Source organism: Cervus elaphus, chromosome 6 (genome assembly GCF_910594005.1).
Source record: "Cervus elaphus chromosome 6, mCerEla1.1, whole genome shotgun sequence".
Taxonomy (NCBI): Eukaryota; Metazoa; Chordata; class Mammalia; order Artiodactyla; family Cervidae; genus Cervus; species Cervus elaphus.
In genome coordinates, this window is record NC_057820.1 from 13,967,684 (window position 1) to 13,988,452 (window position 20,769).

Genomic DNA, 20,769 nt, shown 5'->3' on the forward strand with positions numbered 1-20,769 from the left:
AGACCATGGTGGGGAGGGGGGCGGTGGCCTGGTTTAAAAATTAGTCTCAAAAAAAAAAAAAAATTAGTGTCAATGTAGCTTTGCTAAAGTGACAAGAGAAAAGGAGTTTCCTGCTGAGGGCTGTTTCCTGTAAAGAGCTGCTTACAAATCCCCCTCCATCAGATAATCATTTCATTTCTAGGGGATTACGGATGAAGGTCCGTCTTCTGTAACCGCGTCATGCTGAGATTGGGGGCCGAGGTCTCAGCTGAAAGATAACATGAGTTTGAAGCATCTCTCTGAGGACAGTTTTAGTTGCCCATTTACATATACAGCAGAACAAGCACCTACAATTATTTTGATGCTCATAAAGATATAGATGATGAGCAATAGCGTTCATCTCATTCTCTTGAGGCCAGTTCTTGGAATTGTTCTAGCCCGAGATTCAGTGCTGCTCAGGATGGAACGTCTTAGGTCACGGCTGCAGCCTGGTCATCATGATGTTCCCTCTGCTGGCAGCTACAGCATCTGTAAAACGGCTCAGGAATGTACATCAGATACTGAATCTGTGACTGTAGGGTCCTAATCTTTGACTGCTTGAGCCTGCTCTTCTGTGACTCAGGGAGGCCCGAGAGACTTCAGTATCTCTGTGAACAAGAGGCATGGGACACAGAGGGGCCTTAGTACTTGGTAGGGCCCGCAGGGTTCTGCTCAGTTCCAGCATTGGTGTTATAGCCACGCTTTCTGGGAAACAAACTCACTCAGAAGGACAATGCAGATAGTGGAGTGCAGTTTATTACACCGGCGGGTCCAAGGCAGAGTCTCCTCTTAGCCAAGGACCCCGACCAGCATTTGTGAAAATCTTTTATACCCCATGTGTACGTGTCCAAACCCACCACCCCAATTCCCTTGAGACTTACATAAACAAAGGTAGGGTAAATACAACTACAATAACCCCATCATTCACATGTTATGTGTTCAAACAGTCAATAATCAATAAGCCTGCAGTTACGTTCCAAACAGTTAATAATCAATAAGCTTGTGGTCACATTCCAACCACTTAATAATCGATAAGCCTGTGATTACATCCTGATAGATACGGAAAATGTTTATGACCTGTCTGGAGACAGGGGTGATTACGGTATGTTTCCTCTTAGGCAATGAGTAACCTGGATGTGATCTTCAAGATTCCCTTGTCCAGAGAGGGTCTTATCCTTCCATTGTTGTTCCCACAGGCACTAAGCAGAGAGTTCAGAGTCCACTGGAGAGGCAGCCGAGCAAGATCAGCACAGATAGGCCTGAGATGGAGTCCTGGCCCTATGAATTCCTTCTTCATTGGAAGGAAGCAGCATCACCCCGTTTTCCCTTATCTCTCGGAGGTCCCCTTCTTCTCTAGTAGTGAAGCCCTGATCTTGAGCTGGACCTTTAGAACAGCCCTGTTTCCAGCCTCCCCTGCCATGTCCCTAATTTCTGGCTACTGGGAGCAACTAGAACATTCTCCTCCTGGTCTGAGAGTCAGGGGAGACATTGGGTTGGCTTCGCTTGAGTCATCCACTGACCCCATGACTTAACAGGTCAAGACACCTGGGCCAACACTGCACCCAGCCTGCACACTTGAGGGAACAGAAATTTCTCCCAAACCAGTTCATAGCCCAATCACCAGTAGAAGGGAAAGTGGCTGGTGCTGGTGATGAGCTGCACTGTTGCCTTGCCCTCCCAGGTTGCAGGGAACCCAGGCTCTGGCCAGCAGTGCCAGGGGTCCCAGGGATGCATGCAGATCTCAGACCATCCTCCTGGGGGGTGTTGTGGTCCTGCTCAGCCTCCTGCAGCAGCCCCTCTTCCTCCCCCACCTCCGCCTCCCCCAGCCCCTCCTCCCTCCTACAGGCTGTCTTCCCCTCCTTCTCACAAGGTCTCCATTCTCAGCATGGACACATGCTACCCTGATTTCCCCCAGGGGACCGAGCTGCAGGGTTTAGCAAGACTTCCGAGAAGCTTGGTCCCAGTGTGAGGGAAGAGCAATGATGTCTTTAAACAGGCTTTCAGGGGTCTAGGTTCTGTGCTGACCACTTATGCAAGGATCTTCTTGTTTAATCTGCACTACCCCATGAGATAGGCACTAAGATTCTCCATGCTTTGCGGATGAGAAAACTGAGGTGTGACAAGGATAAGTAACGTCCCCAAGATCCAGAGCTGCCATCAGGGCCAGGATTTGAATCCCTGAGCTGGACACCAGTGTCCCCACCCTGAACCACTTAGCCTCTGTGCTGCTCACCGAGTGGGTGCCCAGAAAATCGTCGCTGAACGAACAAATGAGCGATTAAGCAAAGACAAATGGTGAAGTCAGTTCTTGTTTGGCACATCTATAAATAATGCAGTCATTTGCACCTCTCACAGGCATTACACGTGTGTGAAATGAATAAGTCACTTCTCCAAACATCCATTTCCATTTTGCATGTTTGGACGTCTTTTTGCTTAATTTTGCTAATGGATTCCGTTCCATTTTTATTTTCACTTCTGCCCTTCCAATATTGCTGCCTTTTGTGGATGTCAGTTCTTTGAAATCCATCATGTCACTTGACTGTGTGGGCCCTATGTGGAAATCTTACAGCATCCAGGTAGAGACAATGGGGCTTTGTTTTTTAAAAAGGACACGGCTGTTTGAAATGAATCACTCACAACTGGGGCAATTATCTGGAGCTCTGAAAGCTTCTCGGTTGCTAGGAAACCACCTCTCCAAGCTGGTAAGCCTTTGCTAAAGTTTTCATCAAGTGGTTGAACTTCTGCAGGTCCTGACCCAGCCTGCCATTCTAAGCGGCGTTCCTGGCAGAGGACAAGCAGGAATCGTGGCCCGAAAACATCCCTCAGACACCACCTGTGGGGACCTAAAGTGGTTCAGTGGTTCAGGACCCAAAGTGCTTCAGTCCAGGACTGTGTTTGGAGACACGCTGCCTGGGGTCAGATCCTGGCTCCAGCACTCACAGGTTTGTGGCCTTGTGAGAGGCACCCCTTCTCTCTTGCTGCCTCAGTTTCCATCTCTGTTAGATGAGCATCCTCCTTCATGGTGAGCTGTTAATGAAATGAAATGATGCATGCGATGCTCTCAGCACAGTGCCTAGAGCAGCCCACAGCTCAGAAGTATCCGCTGCTAATACAATAATGACTAATGACCTGACCTGTGCTGGGTAATAAAGCTGATGGGGCAGCTGGGCAGATCACTAGAGGCCTGCATTCCAGGTCAAGCCTCAAAGAGTGACCAGTGGGTGTCAGGAGCCTCAGAGCCTTCAGGGCTCAGGGAAGATGGGGCAACAGCTAGGCTTTCATCTGAGCAGAGGCTGGTCTGTAGTTGGGAGAGATTGGGGAGGGCAACAGAGTTTAGGCCTTATTCCATGCACCTTTGAAGAAAAGTTATGACCAACCTAGAGAGTATATTAAAAAGCAGAGACATTGCTTTGCCAACAAAGGTCCGTCTAGTCAAAGCTATGGTTTTTCCAGTGGTCATGTATGGATGTGAGAGTTGGACTATAAAGAAAGCTGAGCACTGAAGAATTGATGTTTTTGAACTGTGGTGTTGGAGAAGACTCTTGAGAGTCCCTTTGACTGCAAGGAGATCCAACCAGTCCATCCTAAAGGAGATCAGTTCTGGGTGTTCACTGGAAGGACTGATGCTGAAGCTGAAACTCCAATACTTTGGCCACCTGGTGCGAAGAGCTGACTCATTTGAAAAAACCCTGATCCTGGGAAAGATTGAAGGTGGGAAGAGAAGGGGGCGACAGAGGATGAGATGATTAGATGGCATCACCGACTCAATGGACATGAGTTTGGGTAAGCTCTGGGAGTTGGTGATGGACAGGGAAGCCTGGCATGCTGTAGTCCATGGGGTCACAAAGAGTCGGACACGACTGAGTGATTGAACTGAACTGAACTGAACTGGATTGCTCACCTGTGACCTGCCCATAGCTCAGCCCAGCGCCTGGCTTGGAGGAGGGGACCCATCCACACGTGCAGCTCCCCACTGGTCCCTGGCCTTCTAGGAGCCCCACTCACCCCTCTCTGCCACCATCTGGTTGCCAGCCCCCAAGTATTGCCCAGAGCACCTTGGCAGGGCCCTCCACCCTGGCTGCCCTCAAGAAAGGCAAGGTGGAGGCTGGTCCCACCTTTACTGCTGGGGTTTAGGCAGGGGTTTGGATCTTTCTGGGATCCTCATCTGTGAAAGTGGGCAGGAATCTGCTGAAAAGGTTGACTGTGAGATCAGAATGAAGGTACCTGAGTGCGTTCGTTTCCCAGGGTCACTGTGGCACAGGGCCACAAACTGAGTGGTTTAAAACAGCACACGTCTTCTCCTACAGCTGGGGGCTCAGAAGTCCCACGTGGTCTTGTGAAATGAAAATGTCTCCTGCCATAGGAATAAATAAGAAATTTCAGAGCCATCCGCGATCACTGGCCTCCAAATATGAATGAGGGCTCCCAAAACTGCAGTCCAACGGATGCTGCTCCTCCCCAACGGTGATGGCTGAGGAGCTAGGGAAATGCAAGAAGCAGCCACTTGCCACTCCTTAAGGTGAACAAGAAAGCAGGATTGGCCCCAGGGAGCTGAGGTGCACAGGAAAAGAATGAATTCAGGGAACCCACACAGCCGTGCATCTCTGCATACATAGAATGCTTAATTCCGCGATACCTGATCTTTGATGTTCAGACTGCCTGCTCCTGTTGCAAACTTGTATATAGCCTGATTTCCCCTCCTACCTCCTTGGAGCAGTTTTCTCAGAGATAATTGAGATGCTGTCTTCCAGGTTCGGAGTCCTAAACATTCCCACCATAACTGTCAACTCTCAGGTTGTGACTAAATTTTTTAGTCGACAGTCTCACTGGGCTAAAATCCAGGCGTTGGCAGGACTGTACTCCTTCTGGAAGCTTTAGGGGAGAATCCATTTTCTTGCCTTTTCTGGCTTCTGGAGGCCACTCACGTTCCTTGGCCTGTGGCCCCTTCTTCCATCTTCAGAGCCATCAGTGGAAAGGGAAGTCCTCATTGCTTGCTGCCTCTCCCTGTGAGTACAGTCAACAGAGGTTCTCTGCTTTCTGGAAGTCCTGGGACAGACTGGTCTCTGCTGGATAACCAAGGATACACTCCCCATTGTTGAGCCCTGTACCAAGGTCGCAGGATAAGAATCTCTGAAACTGACCAAGCTGCATAGCAACTGTTGCCATGAGCCTCCAGATCTAGACCTGCCAGTTCCCTGACCCCATATTATGTAAAATACCCACCCTACTATCCACCTTATAGCATCCTAACCAATCACCTAATGCCACCATTCCAGGAGAAATTTCCTCTGTCTTGAGGCTATAAATGTTAGCTGCTAGCCTGTGAAACGGTTCAGCTTTCCCTTGGGCTGGCCCTCTGTGTCTCCCATTCTAATAAACTTTCTTCTCCTCTCATTCTGCCTCATGTCTGGAAATTCTTTTGCAACCCACGCACGGACCACAACACCCATCTCAGGTCCATAATCTTAATCACACCTGTGAAGTCCCAGAGGGGGTGCTCAAGTCAGTGCTGGGTGGGGCTGAGATCAGGGTGTCATCACTATCATCTAGGCATCCACCTGTGCTTTCATCATCTGAGTTTGAATCCAGGCTCCTCCACTTATGTTAAAGGTCTATGAATTTTGGCACAAGTTAAATCTTAATCTCCCTAAACCTTATTTTTTTCATATATAAAATGGGCTTACCAATAGCACTCCCCCTTCTGCCACAAAAGGCATACATGAAACCTAAATGAGATACTATGTATAAAATCCCCATACAGTGGGGCCACAGAGCTTAACAAGGCATTTTTTAATTACCCCATTGGTTTTCCCTCAAGAAGAAATGGCACCACCCTCTATTTTTAATCTTCCCTCATGGCTCAGATGGTAAAGAATCTGCCCGCAATGTGGGTCAGGAAGCTCCCCTGGAGGAGGAAATGACAACCCACTCCAATATCCTTGCCTGGGAAATCCCATGGACAGAGGAGCCTGGTGGGCTACAGTCTGTGGAGTTGCAAAGAGTCAGACACGACTGAGTGACTAACACACACACACACACACACACACACACACACACACACACACACACCTTCTATTTACACACGGGCTTCAGAGAGGTTAGCCCCGTGTCCAAAGTTACACATCCCGGAAGTGGGTTTTCCTCCTTTCTCCTCTGTCCTGGAGTGGAGAGGTTGATGGAGAAATAAGTCAATCAAAGTCCTGTCAGCAGACCCACTAGGGAAGCTGCTGACTTCCTCCTGCTGGGCCTGAAGTTAAAACTTCCTCTTGAAAGTAAAGAGGTGAGGCCTGGGCTCCCAGAAGGAGTGCAGAGAAACCACTCGGGATGTGAAGGGCTTTGCCACACATCCTCTGGCTTATCTCAGCCATCGCAGCAGGCAAGGCTGGCCTCTCTGCAGAACTAATTCAGATGCCCTACAGGCTGGCTTCTCCCAGCTCTTGTTCCTTGGGACACGGAGGCATGTGTGTAGTGGTACCGCTGGGTGAGCACTATATTAGGAGTTAGCTGGGCCAAATGAGAAATTTGGCTCCAGCATCTCCTGGCTGTGTGATTCTAAGCCAGTTTCCTAACTTCTCTGAACCCCAATTTCCTCAACTGTGCCATAATCTCAAGTTGGATGTGAGGGTTAGAAATGATCATGGGAGAATCAGAATATTTGGAAATCATGGTAGGCTATGCTAACTTGCTCCAAAACATAACAAAACAAAACAAAATAAAACAACTGCCATTTACTGAGTGCTTATGTGCCCGGCACTGTGATTTGCAGGCCGTTGTCCAATTTAATCTCGCCCTTCCCCCCACAACCCCCAAACCACAAGGTTGGTATTATTATTAGCTCCATTTCCTTGGTGATGAAATCAGAGCTGAAAAGGTTAAAAGCTGCATTGGGAGCTGGAGGCAGGAAAGCCTGGAGGTGAATCCCGCTTTCCACGTGTGTCCCCACCTGCCATGTGCCTCTTGACGGGACCCATGACCCATTAAAAAAACAAACAGCATCCTGAGCCTCATTTTCGATGTAACATTTGTTATTTTATTGGAAAAAGCTGGTATTAACATATTTATAATTTTATTCAACAGTTGGATAGTTTGTGAGACACCCAAGAAAACAAGAATGCACCTATGAGTTACAGAGTCCAAAATGGTCAGGCCTGTCTAATCTACCACCACGTATCCGAAGCCACCGAGCAATCAGTCCTCAGAGAGTATTGAAAATGAAAACGAAAACAACCCAACAACTTCACAATGACTATGTGAACATTCGTACATTCAAAAAGAGCAGGAAATTTAAACAGGAAGGAAGCAAAGTTTGTGACTATGTTGCTGGCCCTTCTGCCATGTCTAGTTTTACCTCTTCCCTTGTCAACATCATTTTTCAACACACATTTTTATTCACAATGCTTTTATTCATTACGCTTTGGACATCATTATCTTCCAGGGATCCAAAGACATGCTTTTTCTTCTGAGAAGATCTTTTCCTTTCTTCTCCCTTTTCGGTTTGCTGTCCACAGTTTAAAACAGAGTAAGGAACCAGGAACTGTATTAAGACCTCCTTTTGAATGCAGTGTAAGCTTTGTACTTTGTAGAAATGGTCCTTGTTAAATCTGTGATCTGATCAGTAACCTCCATCTGCAAATGCAAATTGCCTCTCAGCATCTGAATCACAAAAGGAAATGATCGCACCAAATATCCGAATAATTGTATAAGGCCCTCAGAGCTGGATTTTGGCTTCAGCAAGATTTCTATACAATTTATCACATTCTTGAACCTCTTTACAAAGGGAAAGAAGGAATCCAATCCTGTGATTGTTAATTTTAATTAGAATAGATATGTACATATAATACTATCCAGGTCACCTGGATTTTACAGTGATATATAAACAAACATTCTTCATTCATGTTGATTAAAAAAAAAATCAATGGACCCATTTCCTTGTGTATTATTGTATGGCTGGAAGTGAGTGCACATGCGTTCTGTGCTTTAACACACACAAAAGTAGACCATTATCCGCTGAGAAAAATCTTGAGTTGGGTCTATTTCCTGGGTTAGGTTACATCTTGTTAAAAAAAAAAAAAAGGTTCAGTCAGGCCTCTGCACTCTGCTTTCTGAATCAAAATGCAAGCAAGCCACGTAGTTCCGCTGGGAGTTCCAAGGGCAAAGACAAGTTGGCGTGGTCAGCGGGTGGACCAAACCGATCCTGACAAAGCAGGAGGAAATCGTCTTGGAAACGCCGCATTCTCACTGGCCGGCGAGGGGTCAGAAAAGAAAAGGTATCTTAAAATGGTCATAACATGCAATTTTCTTTTGGAGACAGTTCAGTGCATCTGGAAAAGGAGCTGGGGTCCACATCTGGGGTGGAGAGAGGGCAGAGTTCCTTATCACCAAACAGGCGAGGAGACCCAGGGAGGGGGGTCTTCTCCTTTCTGCGTCTCAGTTCTCCCCGACCTTCATCATCATCCTACCTGCTCTGTCCTGCTTCACAAGATGGAGAGATGTTTCCAGAACCTTCCAGGCTGGAATGTTGCTTTAACATGAGCCACCAACGTGGTTGGATGGAAAGGGTCTTGTGGGAAGGCCTGGATGGAATTCCTGGCCCCTCCTTGGTTGATGCAGGCTTGGGGCCTCAGTTTTCCCAAGTGCAGAGTGGGGAATGACAAGTTATTCACCTTTAATCCCTGGCATGGAGCCTGGCACTCAGTGTGGAGTTGGCATGTATGGAGGAAATGAATGGGCCCCCACTTCTCAGGGTCACGATGAAGATTCGGGAAGATCATGGAGGGAGCCAGGACGAGTTCCCAGGAGATGCCCAGGACGGCTGCAGAATGACAGGAGAGCGGGCACAGAAGCCACAGGGGTTACACCCGCGGGCCTGGAGGGCCCGCACCACGCCTAGCACTGGGCAAATGCTCTGAGAAGGGTGGTTAAGGGGTGGAGAAAACAGGTACGCACTGTAGGTGGATTCCACTCCCTTTCCTCTCGAGAAACTCTAAGGGACCTGGGATATTTTGAAAGACATTAAAATAACCTAAAAGAGGAACTGGCAAATTCTCAGCATGAATTCACCATCCAAAATGCAAAAAGGTGAGACCCTCGGCTCTGTGACAGTGGCAACTGCTCCATTTAGCATCTAAAGAATCCCTGGCTGGCTTGTGTGAGCTTCGTTATCTGTCCCCGGAGCCCTGAACTTGGGCCAGTGAGGCGCGCGAGACACACCGCTCCGGGGCCCCGGAGGCCCCCAAGAAAGGAAACCGCTGGCGTGAAAAATGAACGCGCAGACGGAAAACATCCTAAGAAGGTGGGAAAGACTGCACGCGATTAAAGTACAGGATGCAAGAAGTGAACTTCCAGGCCGACGATCCCGTCGGTTTACTGTGACTCCTTCTTTGTCCTGCGTTCCAGCAGAAATCATCCGCCGGGTCCGGTTCTGGGATGCTTGGAGGGACCCGGCCCCGGCACCGCCCCCGCCGGTGGCCGCTCCGGCGCGCGGCCGCCGCGGTTACCTAGTGCATATCGGAGTTCACCTTGTCCTGGAAGATGTACAGGTTGTTGGTGGCCGCGATGGCGATGATGTTCTCGGCCGGGTGCCAGGCCGTGTGCAGGATCTTCTTAGTGAAGTCCAGGCTGTCCACGCTGATGTCGTCCCGTCGCCGCTTGCCGCCCACGCACACACGCCGCGGCTTGAGCACCGCCCGGGGCTTGCTGCTCTCCCGCGACGCCTCCAGGGTCACATCCCGCTTGGTGTTCCGGTCAAACATGCGGAAGAAGTTGTTGTAGGCTCCGGTCATGATGACGCTGGCGGGAGAAGGAGAGGCAGGCGTCAGGCGGGGCCCCGGAGGAGGAACGAAACCTGTCGCTGCTTCCCGGGGCTGCAGAGCCGTCACCCCAGGAATGGGGACCCTTTGGGAGCAGACGGGGGACAGGCCTGCCTCCTCCCACCTTCTCTCGGGGGGGTCTCATATCTCCCCCCTCATGTCTCGTCTGCATCAGCATACAGACTTAGAGCCAGGAGCCGAGACCGTTGAAGGCTCTGCGCCAAGCATCATAAAAACATTCCCTTGTACTTTGCCCTGTATCCCAGGCGAGAGAGCCCTAGACTTTCAATGAGATTAGGCAACAGCAGAAGGAGGGCAAAGGCAAACAAACACAGGAGACACGGGGCTATAAACTCAGCACCGACCAAGTGCAGGTCCCCCCGAATCAGCCAGACATATCCTTCTGGTAGAAACCTAGGACCCTCCTGCAGTCTGAGTAGTTGAGTGACTAAATGATCACTCTGCACACCATCCATGTGCAGGTGTTCACAGACCTCCTCCCACCATATCCAGCTAAAGCGTATTCTCCATTTGTCTATCCACTGCCCACCTCTTCTCCCCCACCTCTCCTAAGGAGAAGGGATTCCTGTTGAATCAGAGAAAGGATGTTAATTTACACAGTAAGAGCTGGGAGAGCAAGAATAGCAGCTACATGGATCTGGGCCTGGAGAAAGAAGGGGGTTAAAGATTTGGAGCATCTGGGGGTAGGAAGTCACTGGGGAGGTGGGAACGTTCCAGAAAGCAATACTGAGGGCTCGGAAGTGATCCCCTTCAGTGTTCTTCAGGAGAGATGTGGGTCGATTGGAACCCCTCCTCCCTTTTGGAGATGAACTGTGCTTCCCGATGGTGTCATTGCTCCCAGAGGAGCCACAAGGACCCCTGAGTTTACAAGGGTTACGCACGTGAGCTATGGCTTCAGTATAACCCCAGCTATAGGAATAATCCCATGTGGAGGAGACGCACGAGGGCAGGGGTCCACCTGGGTGAACCAGGAGAGTGTGGGAGCTGAGGCCCCGGCCTGTAGCATCTTTATGGGAGACCTGGGGAAGCCCACCTCCCCGGGGCCCACCTGAGAACGGACAAGTTGTGATTACAAGTCACCTCGCCAAGGCTGTGGTTTTTCCAGAGGTCATGTATGGATGTGAGAGTTGGACTATAAAGAAAGCTGAGGGCTGAAGAATTGATGCTTTTGAACTGTGGTGTTGGAGAAGACTCTTGAGAGTCCCTTGGACTGCAAGGAGATCCAACCAGTCCATCCTAAGGGAGATCAGTCCTGGGTGTTCATTGGAAGCACTGATGCTGAAGCTGAAGCTCCAATACTTTGGCCACCTCATGCGAAGAGCTGATTCATTTCAAAAGACCCTGATGCTGGGAAAGATTAAGGGCAGGAGAAGAAGGGAATGACAGAGGATGAGATGGTTGGATGGCATCACCGACTCAATGGACATGAGTTTGGGTAAACTCCGAGAGTTGGTGATGGACAGGGAGGCCTGGTGTGCTGCGATTCATGGGGTCGCAAAGAGTCGGACACGACTGAGCGACTGAACTGAACTCACCTGTGGACCATCTCTTATGTCGGTCCTGCTGGGTGGGGGTGGCCTGGATGTGGGTTGGGGCGGGAGGCCCCTGCCTGGTCACTAACGCTTCTCAGGGAGAGGGGTCCCCCTGGCAGAGGGCAGAGGGGAGGGGGACATCTGTCTCCCCGAGCGAGAACACAGCACTGTGTCTCCTTTCTCACTGATCAAGCTGCCCCTCTGAGCTCTGATCCTTCACAGAAAGGACATTTTCCTGGGCTTGGGGCCTGGCGAGTCTGGGCCAGGAGCTCTCTTTTGGTTCCAGCCCGCGAGTGGCTCTCTGCCCAGGCTGTGTGTTTCCTGGAGACGCCGTGCACCCATGACCTTCTGCCAGAGTCACAACTGCAGTGTTAGTGATTGGCGCCACCTTCTCTTGACACCCAAACTCTCTCAGAGATGGGTGGTTCAGAAATGGGTGGGTGGGTGTTTGGGGGCCGTAAGGATGGAACACCCCTTGCATAAAGTGGCTCTTCCAAGGCTGTTCTGGGGGGCATCCAGGCAGAAGGGGGGCTAGGCTTGCTAAGGCCCCAGTGGGGGGCAGAGGGCACATGCCAACAGGGTGGTTGGAGAGGAGCTCCATAAAAGGACTGTTCACACATGTTCTGGAAGGTTCTAAGGGAAAGTGCTGTGCCTGGGGACTGGTACATTTGTCGGTTTTGAAACCCGCCCCCCCCCACACCGGGCCTGAGACATGAGGGGAGGGAGGAGTCACAGGAAAGAGAGAGAGAAAGAACCAGAGACACAGAAATCTGTGTGAAGGGGGCTGTCCTCTGAAAGAAGCTGTGCCCTGAGGGACACGGTTAGCCAAGATGACAGGGAACAGGGGGATAAACAATCCGGCCTCTCTCATCACCCTCAGTCTCCTTCTACTGTCCCCCATGGTTAAACCCAGCCAGAGGCCAGTGGGCACACAGGCCTGTGGATGCCCCACGGGGTCAACATCCAGGCACAGTCTCTTAGGAGAAGGAGGGTGGAGACGGGAGCTGGAGGAGTTGGGGGTGGGGTGGAGGACACCTCTGGGCTCACCTCGAAACACTAATCAATCATCCACAGGCAAGCATCTGTCTCCACACCAGGCGGGGGCCCCTGGGACACGTGTGTCTTGTTTGAGTCCCCAGGGCCTGGCTTGGCCCTCCTAGGGGTAAGTGGTCCTTGAAGGAAAGACAACCCCCAGCAACAGCCAACAGGAGCTGACCAAGCAGAGGAAACGCACCGCCCCCCGCTCCCAACCCATGAAGATTAAGGACGCAGTAAATGCTTTGTAAACCAAATGGACTGAAGGACCAGAAGCTTCTCTTAGTCACGGCCAGACCCGCAGGTTCAGAAGGTGTTAGCCCCTCATAGGTGTTAGTGCACTGAGTATCTGCCGAATGAATGAATGAATGAACAAATGACTGACCAAATGAATAAGCGAATGGCATGGAAGGGTCACTCACAGTTACGGCCACACTTGGAAGAAAAGTTATGACCAACCTAGACAGCATTAAAAAGCAGAGACATTACTTTGCCAACAAAGGTCCGTCTAGTCAAAGTTCTGGTTTTTCTAGGAGTCATGTATGGATGACTCCATACATTGGACCATAAAGAAAGCTGAGCGCTGAAGAATTGATGCTTTTGAACTGTGGTGTTGGAGAAGACTCTTGAGAGTCCCTTGGACTGCAAGGAGATCCAACCAGTCCATCCTAAAGGAAATTCAGTCCTGGGTGTTCATTGGAAGGACTGATGCTGAAGCTGAAACTCCAATACTTTGGCCACCCGATGCGAAGAACTGACTCATTGGAAAAGATCCTGATTCTGAGAAAGATTGAAGGTGGGAGGAGAAGGGGATGACACAGGATGAGATGGTTGGATGCCATCACCGACTCAATGGACATGAACCCTGAGTAAACTCTGGGAGTTGGTGATGGACAGGGAAGCCTGGCATGCTGCAGTCCATGGGGTCCCAAAGAGTCGGACACAACTGAGCAACTGAACTGAACTGAAGTCTTAGAGAGGCATGAAATGCTCTGCCCGGTCCCCCTCCACCCCCCACCCCACACGGATAGGGGACAGACCGGGGGTGAGTGGAGCGGCTTTTCTGACACTATGTGGGGGAGCGATGGGGTAGGGTGGGGCTGGCAGTCAAATGGTTCTCCTTTCTAAGAGACTCGTCTAATCCCTGGAGGTGAAGGGAGGGTGGGTGGAGAATTCTAATGTACTTTCTGACTCTATTATTTTCTGTTTTAAAATCTTAATTGGTGTGGATAGATCTGAGTGTTGTTGAGACAATGAAATGACAAGTCGCTGGTGGGCGTGAGGAACCCGCCCCTTCCTGGCCCGCTGGCTGCCGGCTGGTTGGTGGAGAGGGTGCCCTCGGTGCTCTCCTTCCCAAAGTGGCCCCTCTTCTCTCCCCTGATGTCAGCTCACCCCGAAGACTGGGTGGACTCCTATGTCACCTAAGTTATGACCCATGAGGATTCCCGACAGTGTGACTCCCCCAGTGTGGGACAGGGAGAGGGCTGAGCCTGAAGACGCTCGCAAAGCAGAGAGGATCTGGCACCTAAAAGTCACTGAAGCCCAAGTCTGGGTCTCTGGGGCTGACCTAGGGATGCTGGGTGTGCCAGCGGCTGCCCCTTGGGGTCCAGGCATGTGACCCTTGGCCCGGTCATCACCGAGTGTTGTTGCTATTCAAGTTGCTAAGTTTTTTCTGACTCTCTATGACACCGTGGACTGTAGCCCAACAGGCTCCTCTGTCCTCCACTATCTTCTGCAATTTGTTTAGATTCCTGTCCATTGCGTCAGTGGTGCCATCTAACCAGCTCATCCTCTGCCGCTGGAATGCATTCATCACCGCAGTGCCTACCCCTTAACCAGCAGCTCTGCCAGCCGTGGGGCGCCTGTGTTCAGGCTGGAGGACAGGCTGGAGGAGGGTGAAGTGAAGTCAGCAGAGGGGCCATCCTACCACCCAGCGCCCAAGCATCCCAAGGCCAGGGGATGGGGTGGGGGAACAGGGGGGTGCATGGACAGGTTGACCCTGGACACCACAAGCAGACTCTCAGGGGCGACCCCACAGAGCTTGGGAGATGACACAGGGGACCACTGCCCAGGTTGCACCCTCCGTTGCCCCTTCTTCCTGCCTCTCAGACACAGCAGGGCTGTGAATGAGGAGAGGTGGGCAGGGGAGCGGGGTGGCAGAGACCCGGGTACCCTGTGGGTATGTGGAAGCGGGCCAGAGTCTCCATGTGCAGGACAGCCAGCAGGGCAGTGAGCACGGCCAGGAGGGCTTGCAGGGCCGGGGAGAGGCCTGAACCCCCTCCCAGGCAGCGCCTGCTGCCAGGTGAGCAAGGTGAGCAAGGAGGAGGCAGAGGAAGGGAGGAGAGAGGGCGAGGTGGGTGAGGTACCAATGTGTGTGTGTGTGTGTGTGTGTGTGTGTGTGTATGCATGTGCACCCTGAAAGGTCGGGGCATGCCCCGGGAAAGTGCCGCAAGGCAAATTCCGGAGGCTGGCTAAACTTCTGGGGACCGACCCCCTGCAGCCTGGTCCAATCAGGTACCGACTGGGAGCCCTCGGACACTGACCACTGCTGTAGCCCGCGCTTTCTTTCTTATATGAAAAGACCTGGCCTGGACGCCGGCCCTGGCTATAAAACCCCTCCCCACCCCTCAAACCTCGCAGACTCCCTTTGTCTCCTCACTCACCCGTCCCCGGGAGTTCTGCCCGAGAGCGACCGCTCAATAAAGGCCTTTACCACCGGTCCTTAGAGGCGGCTTTTTTCCTCCCGCCGCGTTTTCTAACATCTGGCGCCCAACGTGGGGCTCAAGATGAGGGCCCCCAGCACTCGCCGTTGAGGCCCCTCGAGCTCCACCGCTGTGGAAGCCTCGGACCCAGGCGGCTGACCAACCCCCCGGATGGCAGGATATGGAGTAAGTCCCTTCAGCTTTGGGGCCTGCACTCCCTGGCGACCACCTCCTAGGGCCCCATAATGGGTGCGCACTTACTGGGCCCTCCCGGTCACCAGCTGGTGGAGAGACGTCCCCAGCGGCTGAGTAGACCTCCGGCTTCGGCCTTTCCAGGTCCCTGCGGTCGTGAGGAAGACGTTCCCCGCGACTACACGGACCTCCGGCTCCCCTTGACTCATCCAAAGACGTTCGGACAGCGGGGGTTGCCTCCACGCCCCGTGGTCGCCATGGGATCGACAGCCTCCAAACCCGATCCCCAATACTCCACCCCCTTAGAGTGCCTGCTGGCTAACCTGCGGACTCTAAGACTAAAGGGAGATATCCGCCCCAAGCAGCTCACTTTTCTGTGTTCACAGGCCTGGCCTCAGTATTCCCTAGATAATGGCTCACAATGGCCAGCCACACAGACACTAGACTTTGACGTCCTCCTTGATTTAGATAATTACTGCCGGAGAATGGGAAAATGGTCTGAGGTCCCCTATGTTCAGGCCTTTTGGGCATTGCACTCTCGCCCCACCCCTTCCTCTCCGGTTCCTGACTCCTCCCCCTCCTCTCCGGCCCCTCCTAACCCCTCCCCCTCTAACCCTACTCCGGCCTCTTTTGTTCCTGTTCCCGCCCCTGAGGCTTCACCGCCGGCCCCAGATCCTCCGGCCCTTAACCCTATCTTGTATCCTCCCCTTTCTCCCGTCACTCCCTCCTCTTCTCTGGTTAGCTCCCACACTCGCTCCCATAGCAACCCTCCAGGAGCCTCCCCTCCCCCTCCCCCAGCCCCGCTACTCCCCCTGCGACAAGTAGCCGGAGCTGAGGGTCTAACCCAGGTCCACGTCCCCTTCTCTCTCCAAGACTTAGCACAGATTGAGGCCAAGCTGGGATCCTTTTCCTCCAACCCCACTCAGTACATTAAGCAGTTTACTGGTCTGACCCGCGCCTATGCCTTAACATGGCAGGACATATATGTCATCCTGGGATCTACCACCACCCCCGAAGAGAGGCAGGCCATTTGGACGGCAGCCAGGGCTAAGGCCGATCAGCGACACAGTGCCAACCCCTCCCCCGAGCGTCCCCCAGGAGCTCAGGCAGTTCCTGACACCGACCCTGATTGGAACTACCAAGAAGGGGGTGGCAGCCAGCTGCAGGTACGCTATATGATAGAGTGTATCCTCGATGGGATGGAAATGTCCTCTCATAAGGTAGTAAACCTCCTCAAACTAGATGAGGTGACTCAGGGGCCTGACAAAAACCCAGCCATGTTTCTTAATCGGCTGACTGAGGCCCTTGTTCAATACACCAGACTGTCCCGAGTCCCCCATTGGGATAGCTACCTTGGCCAATCGTTTTATCTCCCAATCCGCACCTGACATCCGAAAAAAACTGGCCAAGGCCAAGGACGGCCCTCAGACCCCTATTCGAGACCTGGTAAAAATGGCCTTTAAGGTTTACAACGCCCGTGAAGAAACTGCTGAGGCCAGCCAAAGGGCAAGGCTCAAGCAAGAGGCCGAATTTCAGGCAAGCCTCCTAAACCAACAAACCCAGGCCTTGGTAGCGGCCCTGCGGCTGGCGGCAGGCTCGGGGTCCCAAAACCCCCCTCCGGGGGCCTGCTTCAAGTGCGGCCAAGAAGGACACTGGGCCAAGATGTGCCCCAATCCGCGGCCTCCTTCCAAGCCGTGCCCGTTGTGCAGACAGTGAGGACACTGGGCTAGTGACTGTCCCCAGGCCTCTCGGGCCCTGACCTCTAGGGGCCGGGGACCAGAGCGCCCCAGAGAGACCTCCTGCCCTCCTCCGGCCTTCGAGCTGCTGAGCTTAGACGATGGCTGATGTCGCCCAGACTCGGGAACCCCGATAACCCAAGCCAAGCCCAGGGTAACGCTCCAGGTAACGGGTAAGTCTGGTTAATGCGAGGGCTACCTATTCGGTCCTTCCCTCTTTTGGGGACACTTTACGTCCTTCCCAGGTTTCGGTTATGGGCATTGACGGCCAACCCTCATGTCCGCTCCAAACCCAACCACCACCCTGTCAATTAGATTCCTGCCTATTTATCCACTCCTTTCTGGTAATCCCCTCCTGCCCTACTCCTCTCTTAAAAAAAAAAAAAAAAAATATATATATATATATATATATATATATATATATATATATATATATATATATACTCTCACAGATCTCCCAGCAGGTGGCTACGGCCCTGGACATTGACTGGCATCTCCACATGCCCTATCGGCCCCAATCGTCAGGCCTGGAACAGAGGTGCAGACAGCTCCAAGAAAGCCCCCTCCGGACCGGACTCAATGGGTCCAAGAAATAGTGCAGGCTGCGACCGGACGGGCCATGCTCCTAACAGCTTACACTGGACTCAATCAAGAAGACATAGACCCACTTCACAATCCTGCATAAGCTGACCTTTCGTCCTGGCTGGCCCCTACCCCTCGTCGCCCCCGTTCAGCAGGAAATAGCCAGAGAGAACCGGCGCCCCTTGTCCTATAACAAAAAGGCCGGGATGAAAGGTCGGGGCATGCCCCAGGAAAGTGCCACAAGGCAAATTCTGGAGGCTGGCTAAACTTCCGGGGACTGACCCCCTGCAGCCTGGTCCAATCAGGTACCGACCGGGAGCCCTCGGACACTGACCGCCGCTGTAGCCCGCGCTTTCTTCCTTATATGAAAAGACCTGGCTTGGACGCCGGCCCTGGCTATAAATCCCCTCCCCACCCCTCATACCTCGCAGACTCCCTTTGTTTCCTCACTCACCCGCCCCCGGGAGTTCTGCCCGAGAGCGACCGCTCAATAAAGGCCTTTACCACCGATCCTTAGAGGTGGCTTTTTTCCTCCCGTGGCGTTTTCTTACACACCCCTGCAGAGAGAATCCTCAGGCCTAGGGGTCACCACCCAGGATGGACTTTGACCTCCAGACCCAGGGCAGCAATCCCACCAGGCCTGTCTGGCTCAGCAGACAAGAGGGGGCCTGCCCGGGACCCCGCCAGATGCCCTGTCACAGCTCCAGCTGGTGAGCACTGGGGTAGGGCTCTGCAGGCGGGGTCACAGGGCTGGCCTGTGCGGTTTCCCATCTGTAAGACGGAGTGACGAGGGACCCCAGCCCCTGGTGAGAATAGCCCCAAGAATGGACTAGATAATATGCTAAAACGCTTAGAACAGTGCTGGGCTCAGTAAATTCCACCTCCTCTTATGTGTTAAATGCCAACAGGTATTTATGGTGCTAGAGAAGACTCTTGAGAGTCCCTTGGGCAGCAAGGAGATCAAACCAGTCAAACCTTAAGGAAATCAACCCTGAATATTCATTGGAAGGACTGATGTTGAAGTCACAGAGGATGAGATGGTTGGATGGCGTCACCGACTCAAAGGACATGAGTTTGAACAAACTCCAGGAGATAGTGAAGGACAGGGAAGCCTGGCATGCTGCCATCCATGGAGTCACAAAGAGTTGGACATGACTTAGTGGTGGAACAATGAACAACATTTACGGATTCTAACCATCCCTGTGGCCCACCTGTCTGACTAGGAGCCCAAGACTATGGAAGCAGAAGGAGGGAGTGGGTGACAGATTCCCAGAGAAGGGTGCTGCCTGTTGAGGGGCTGGGCTGGGGGCCTTACCCTTCCCTCTGTGCCTGCAGGGGAAAGAGAAGGGAGAAGTCAGGCCCCTGGTTCTCCAGGGAGCAGTTCATGGAACCCAGTGGGTACTGTCATATCACACCCACCCTTCTCCTGAGCCACCAGGGAAGGGAGAGCGAGATCATTAAAGTCATTTGCAAGCCACACCGCTGCTAATCCTCCTTCCATTCAGGTGCGGGATCCAGAGGACACCCCTGGGGAGGATGGAGACCCCCAAACACCGGCAGAGGGAGGGGTCTCTTCCACCTCGGACCACCAGGTCCCAGCATCCTGCAAACCACGCCAGGTCAGACTGACCCATCGCTCCCATTCCTAGGCGTGCTCTAACACCCTCAGAAGTTTCTTTTAACAGGGAAAGGGGGAGTCCCTACCCTGGCTTGCACCTAAGCAAGTTGCTTCACCTCTGCCAGTCTCGTTTTCCTCATCTGCACCTGAGGATCACAGCCTTGGCTGCCCTGGTCTTCGGCCTCTCTTCTTTCCACTGGGAAAGACTCCTGCCCCATCCCTGTGGGACTGGAGAGTCTGTCAATCATGGCCCCCTTCTGGCCAACTGTGGCATGCAACAGATCCTGTCCATGCTGAATGGGTGCAAAAGTGAGCATGTGACCCCAACAAAGCCAATCAGATCCTTCTCTGAGAATTTTTCCATATACCTAGAAGTGGAATTGTGGTCCGGAAGGACAAAGGAAGGGGGACTATTTGGGGTCACCATCCCTAACTGCAAGGGGGAGCCAGCCATAGTCAGGGAGGAAGAACCTAGTGTGTAAGAAGCAGGGAGGCTCCGAGATGGGCGTGGATGGAGAAGAAATGGCCCCAAAGGTACAGCGTGAGCTCTGAGGTAGTCTTGCTGGAACTTATCAGAACAAACTCAGTTGATTCCTGCAACTGGAAGATGCTTAAAGTGTTAGTCGCTCAATCATGTCCAACTCGTGGAGACTCTGTGGCCTGCAGCCTGCCAGGCTCCTCTCTCCATGGGATTCTCCAGGCAAAAGTACTGGAGTGGGTTGCCATTCCCTTCTCCAGGGGATCTTCCCAGCCCAGGAATCAAATCTGGGTCTCCTGCATTGCAAGGAGATTCTTTACCATCTGAGCCACCAGGGAAGCTGGAAGATGCTCAGTTGACACAAATCCCTTTTTCCCAGGCAGAATGAATCAAGGAGAACTTCCTAGAAGAGATGGCACTTGAGGTGGGTCTCGAAGGCTCAGCGGGGTTCTTTAAGACAAGACAGACAACAGGCCCATGTGCGCAGTGGACCGTCTACTGCCAATACAGAGCATGACCTTGCCAGGAGCATCACACACAAGGTCTCATCCTCAAAGCAGCCCTTGAAAGACATGGTTTATTCGAACCACTTTCCATGTGAGCAGACTCAGAGATCAGCTTGGGAAAGGCTGAAGGCAGGAGGAGAAGGAGAAAGAGGATAAGATAGTTGGATGGCATCATCAACTCAATGGATATGAGTTTGAGCAAGCTCCAGGAGATAGTGAAGGACAGGGAAGCCTGGAGTGCTGCAGTCCATGGGGTCGCAAAGAGTGGGACATGACTGAGCAACTGAACAACAATTAAGGAAGTAGCTGGAGCCTGGTAGAGCGTGGTCTGGAAATCCAGGGTGTCGGATCCAAGAGCCTCCACTCTTTCCTGTCCCCCAGGCTGCCCATTCGAGCCTTGCTGGAGTTGGGTAAGAGGCACCGTGAGTGTTAACAGATGTCCACTAGCTCTTTGCTGCCACGCATACAGTTGGGATGCTGGAAGTTTCCCATTAACATAAGAAGGACAGGAAACGCTGAGCTACAGCATTCAGAAGGTTG

The 20,769-nt window shown here is 52.4% G+C and overlaps 1 protein-coding gene across 2 annotated transcripts in view; it reads right to left on the reverse strand.

Annotated features, from left to right (window-relative positions):
- Positions 1-7,025: 7,025 nt before the first annotated feature.
- The window catches only part of PPP2R2C (protein phosphatase 2 regulatory subunit Bgamma), a 161,476-nt gene continuing 147,732 nt past the window's right edge, over positions 7,026-20,769 (reverse strand). For both annotated transcript variants that reach the window (XM_043906227.1, XM_043906228.1), the window contains exon 9: positions 7,026-9,807. In XM_043906227.1, coding sequence (XP_043762162.1) covers positions 9,516-9,807 — 292 coding nt within the window. In that variant the 3' untranslated portion in view covers positions 7,026-9,515. The remainder of the gene's footprint in view (positions 9,808-20,769) is intronic.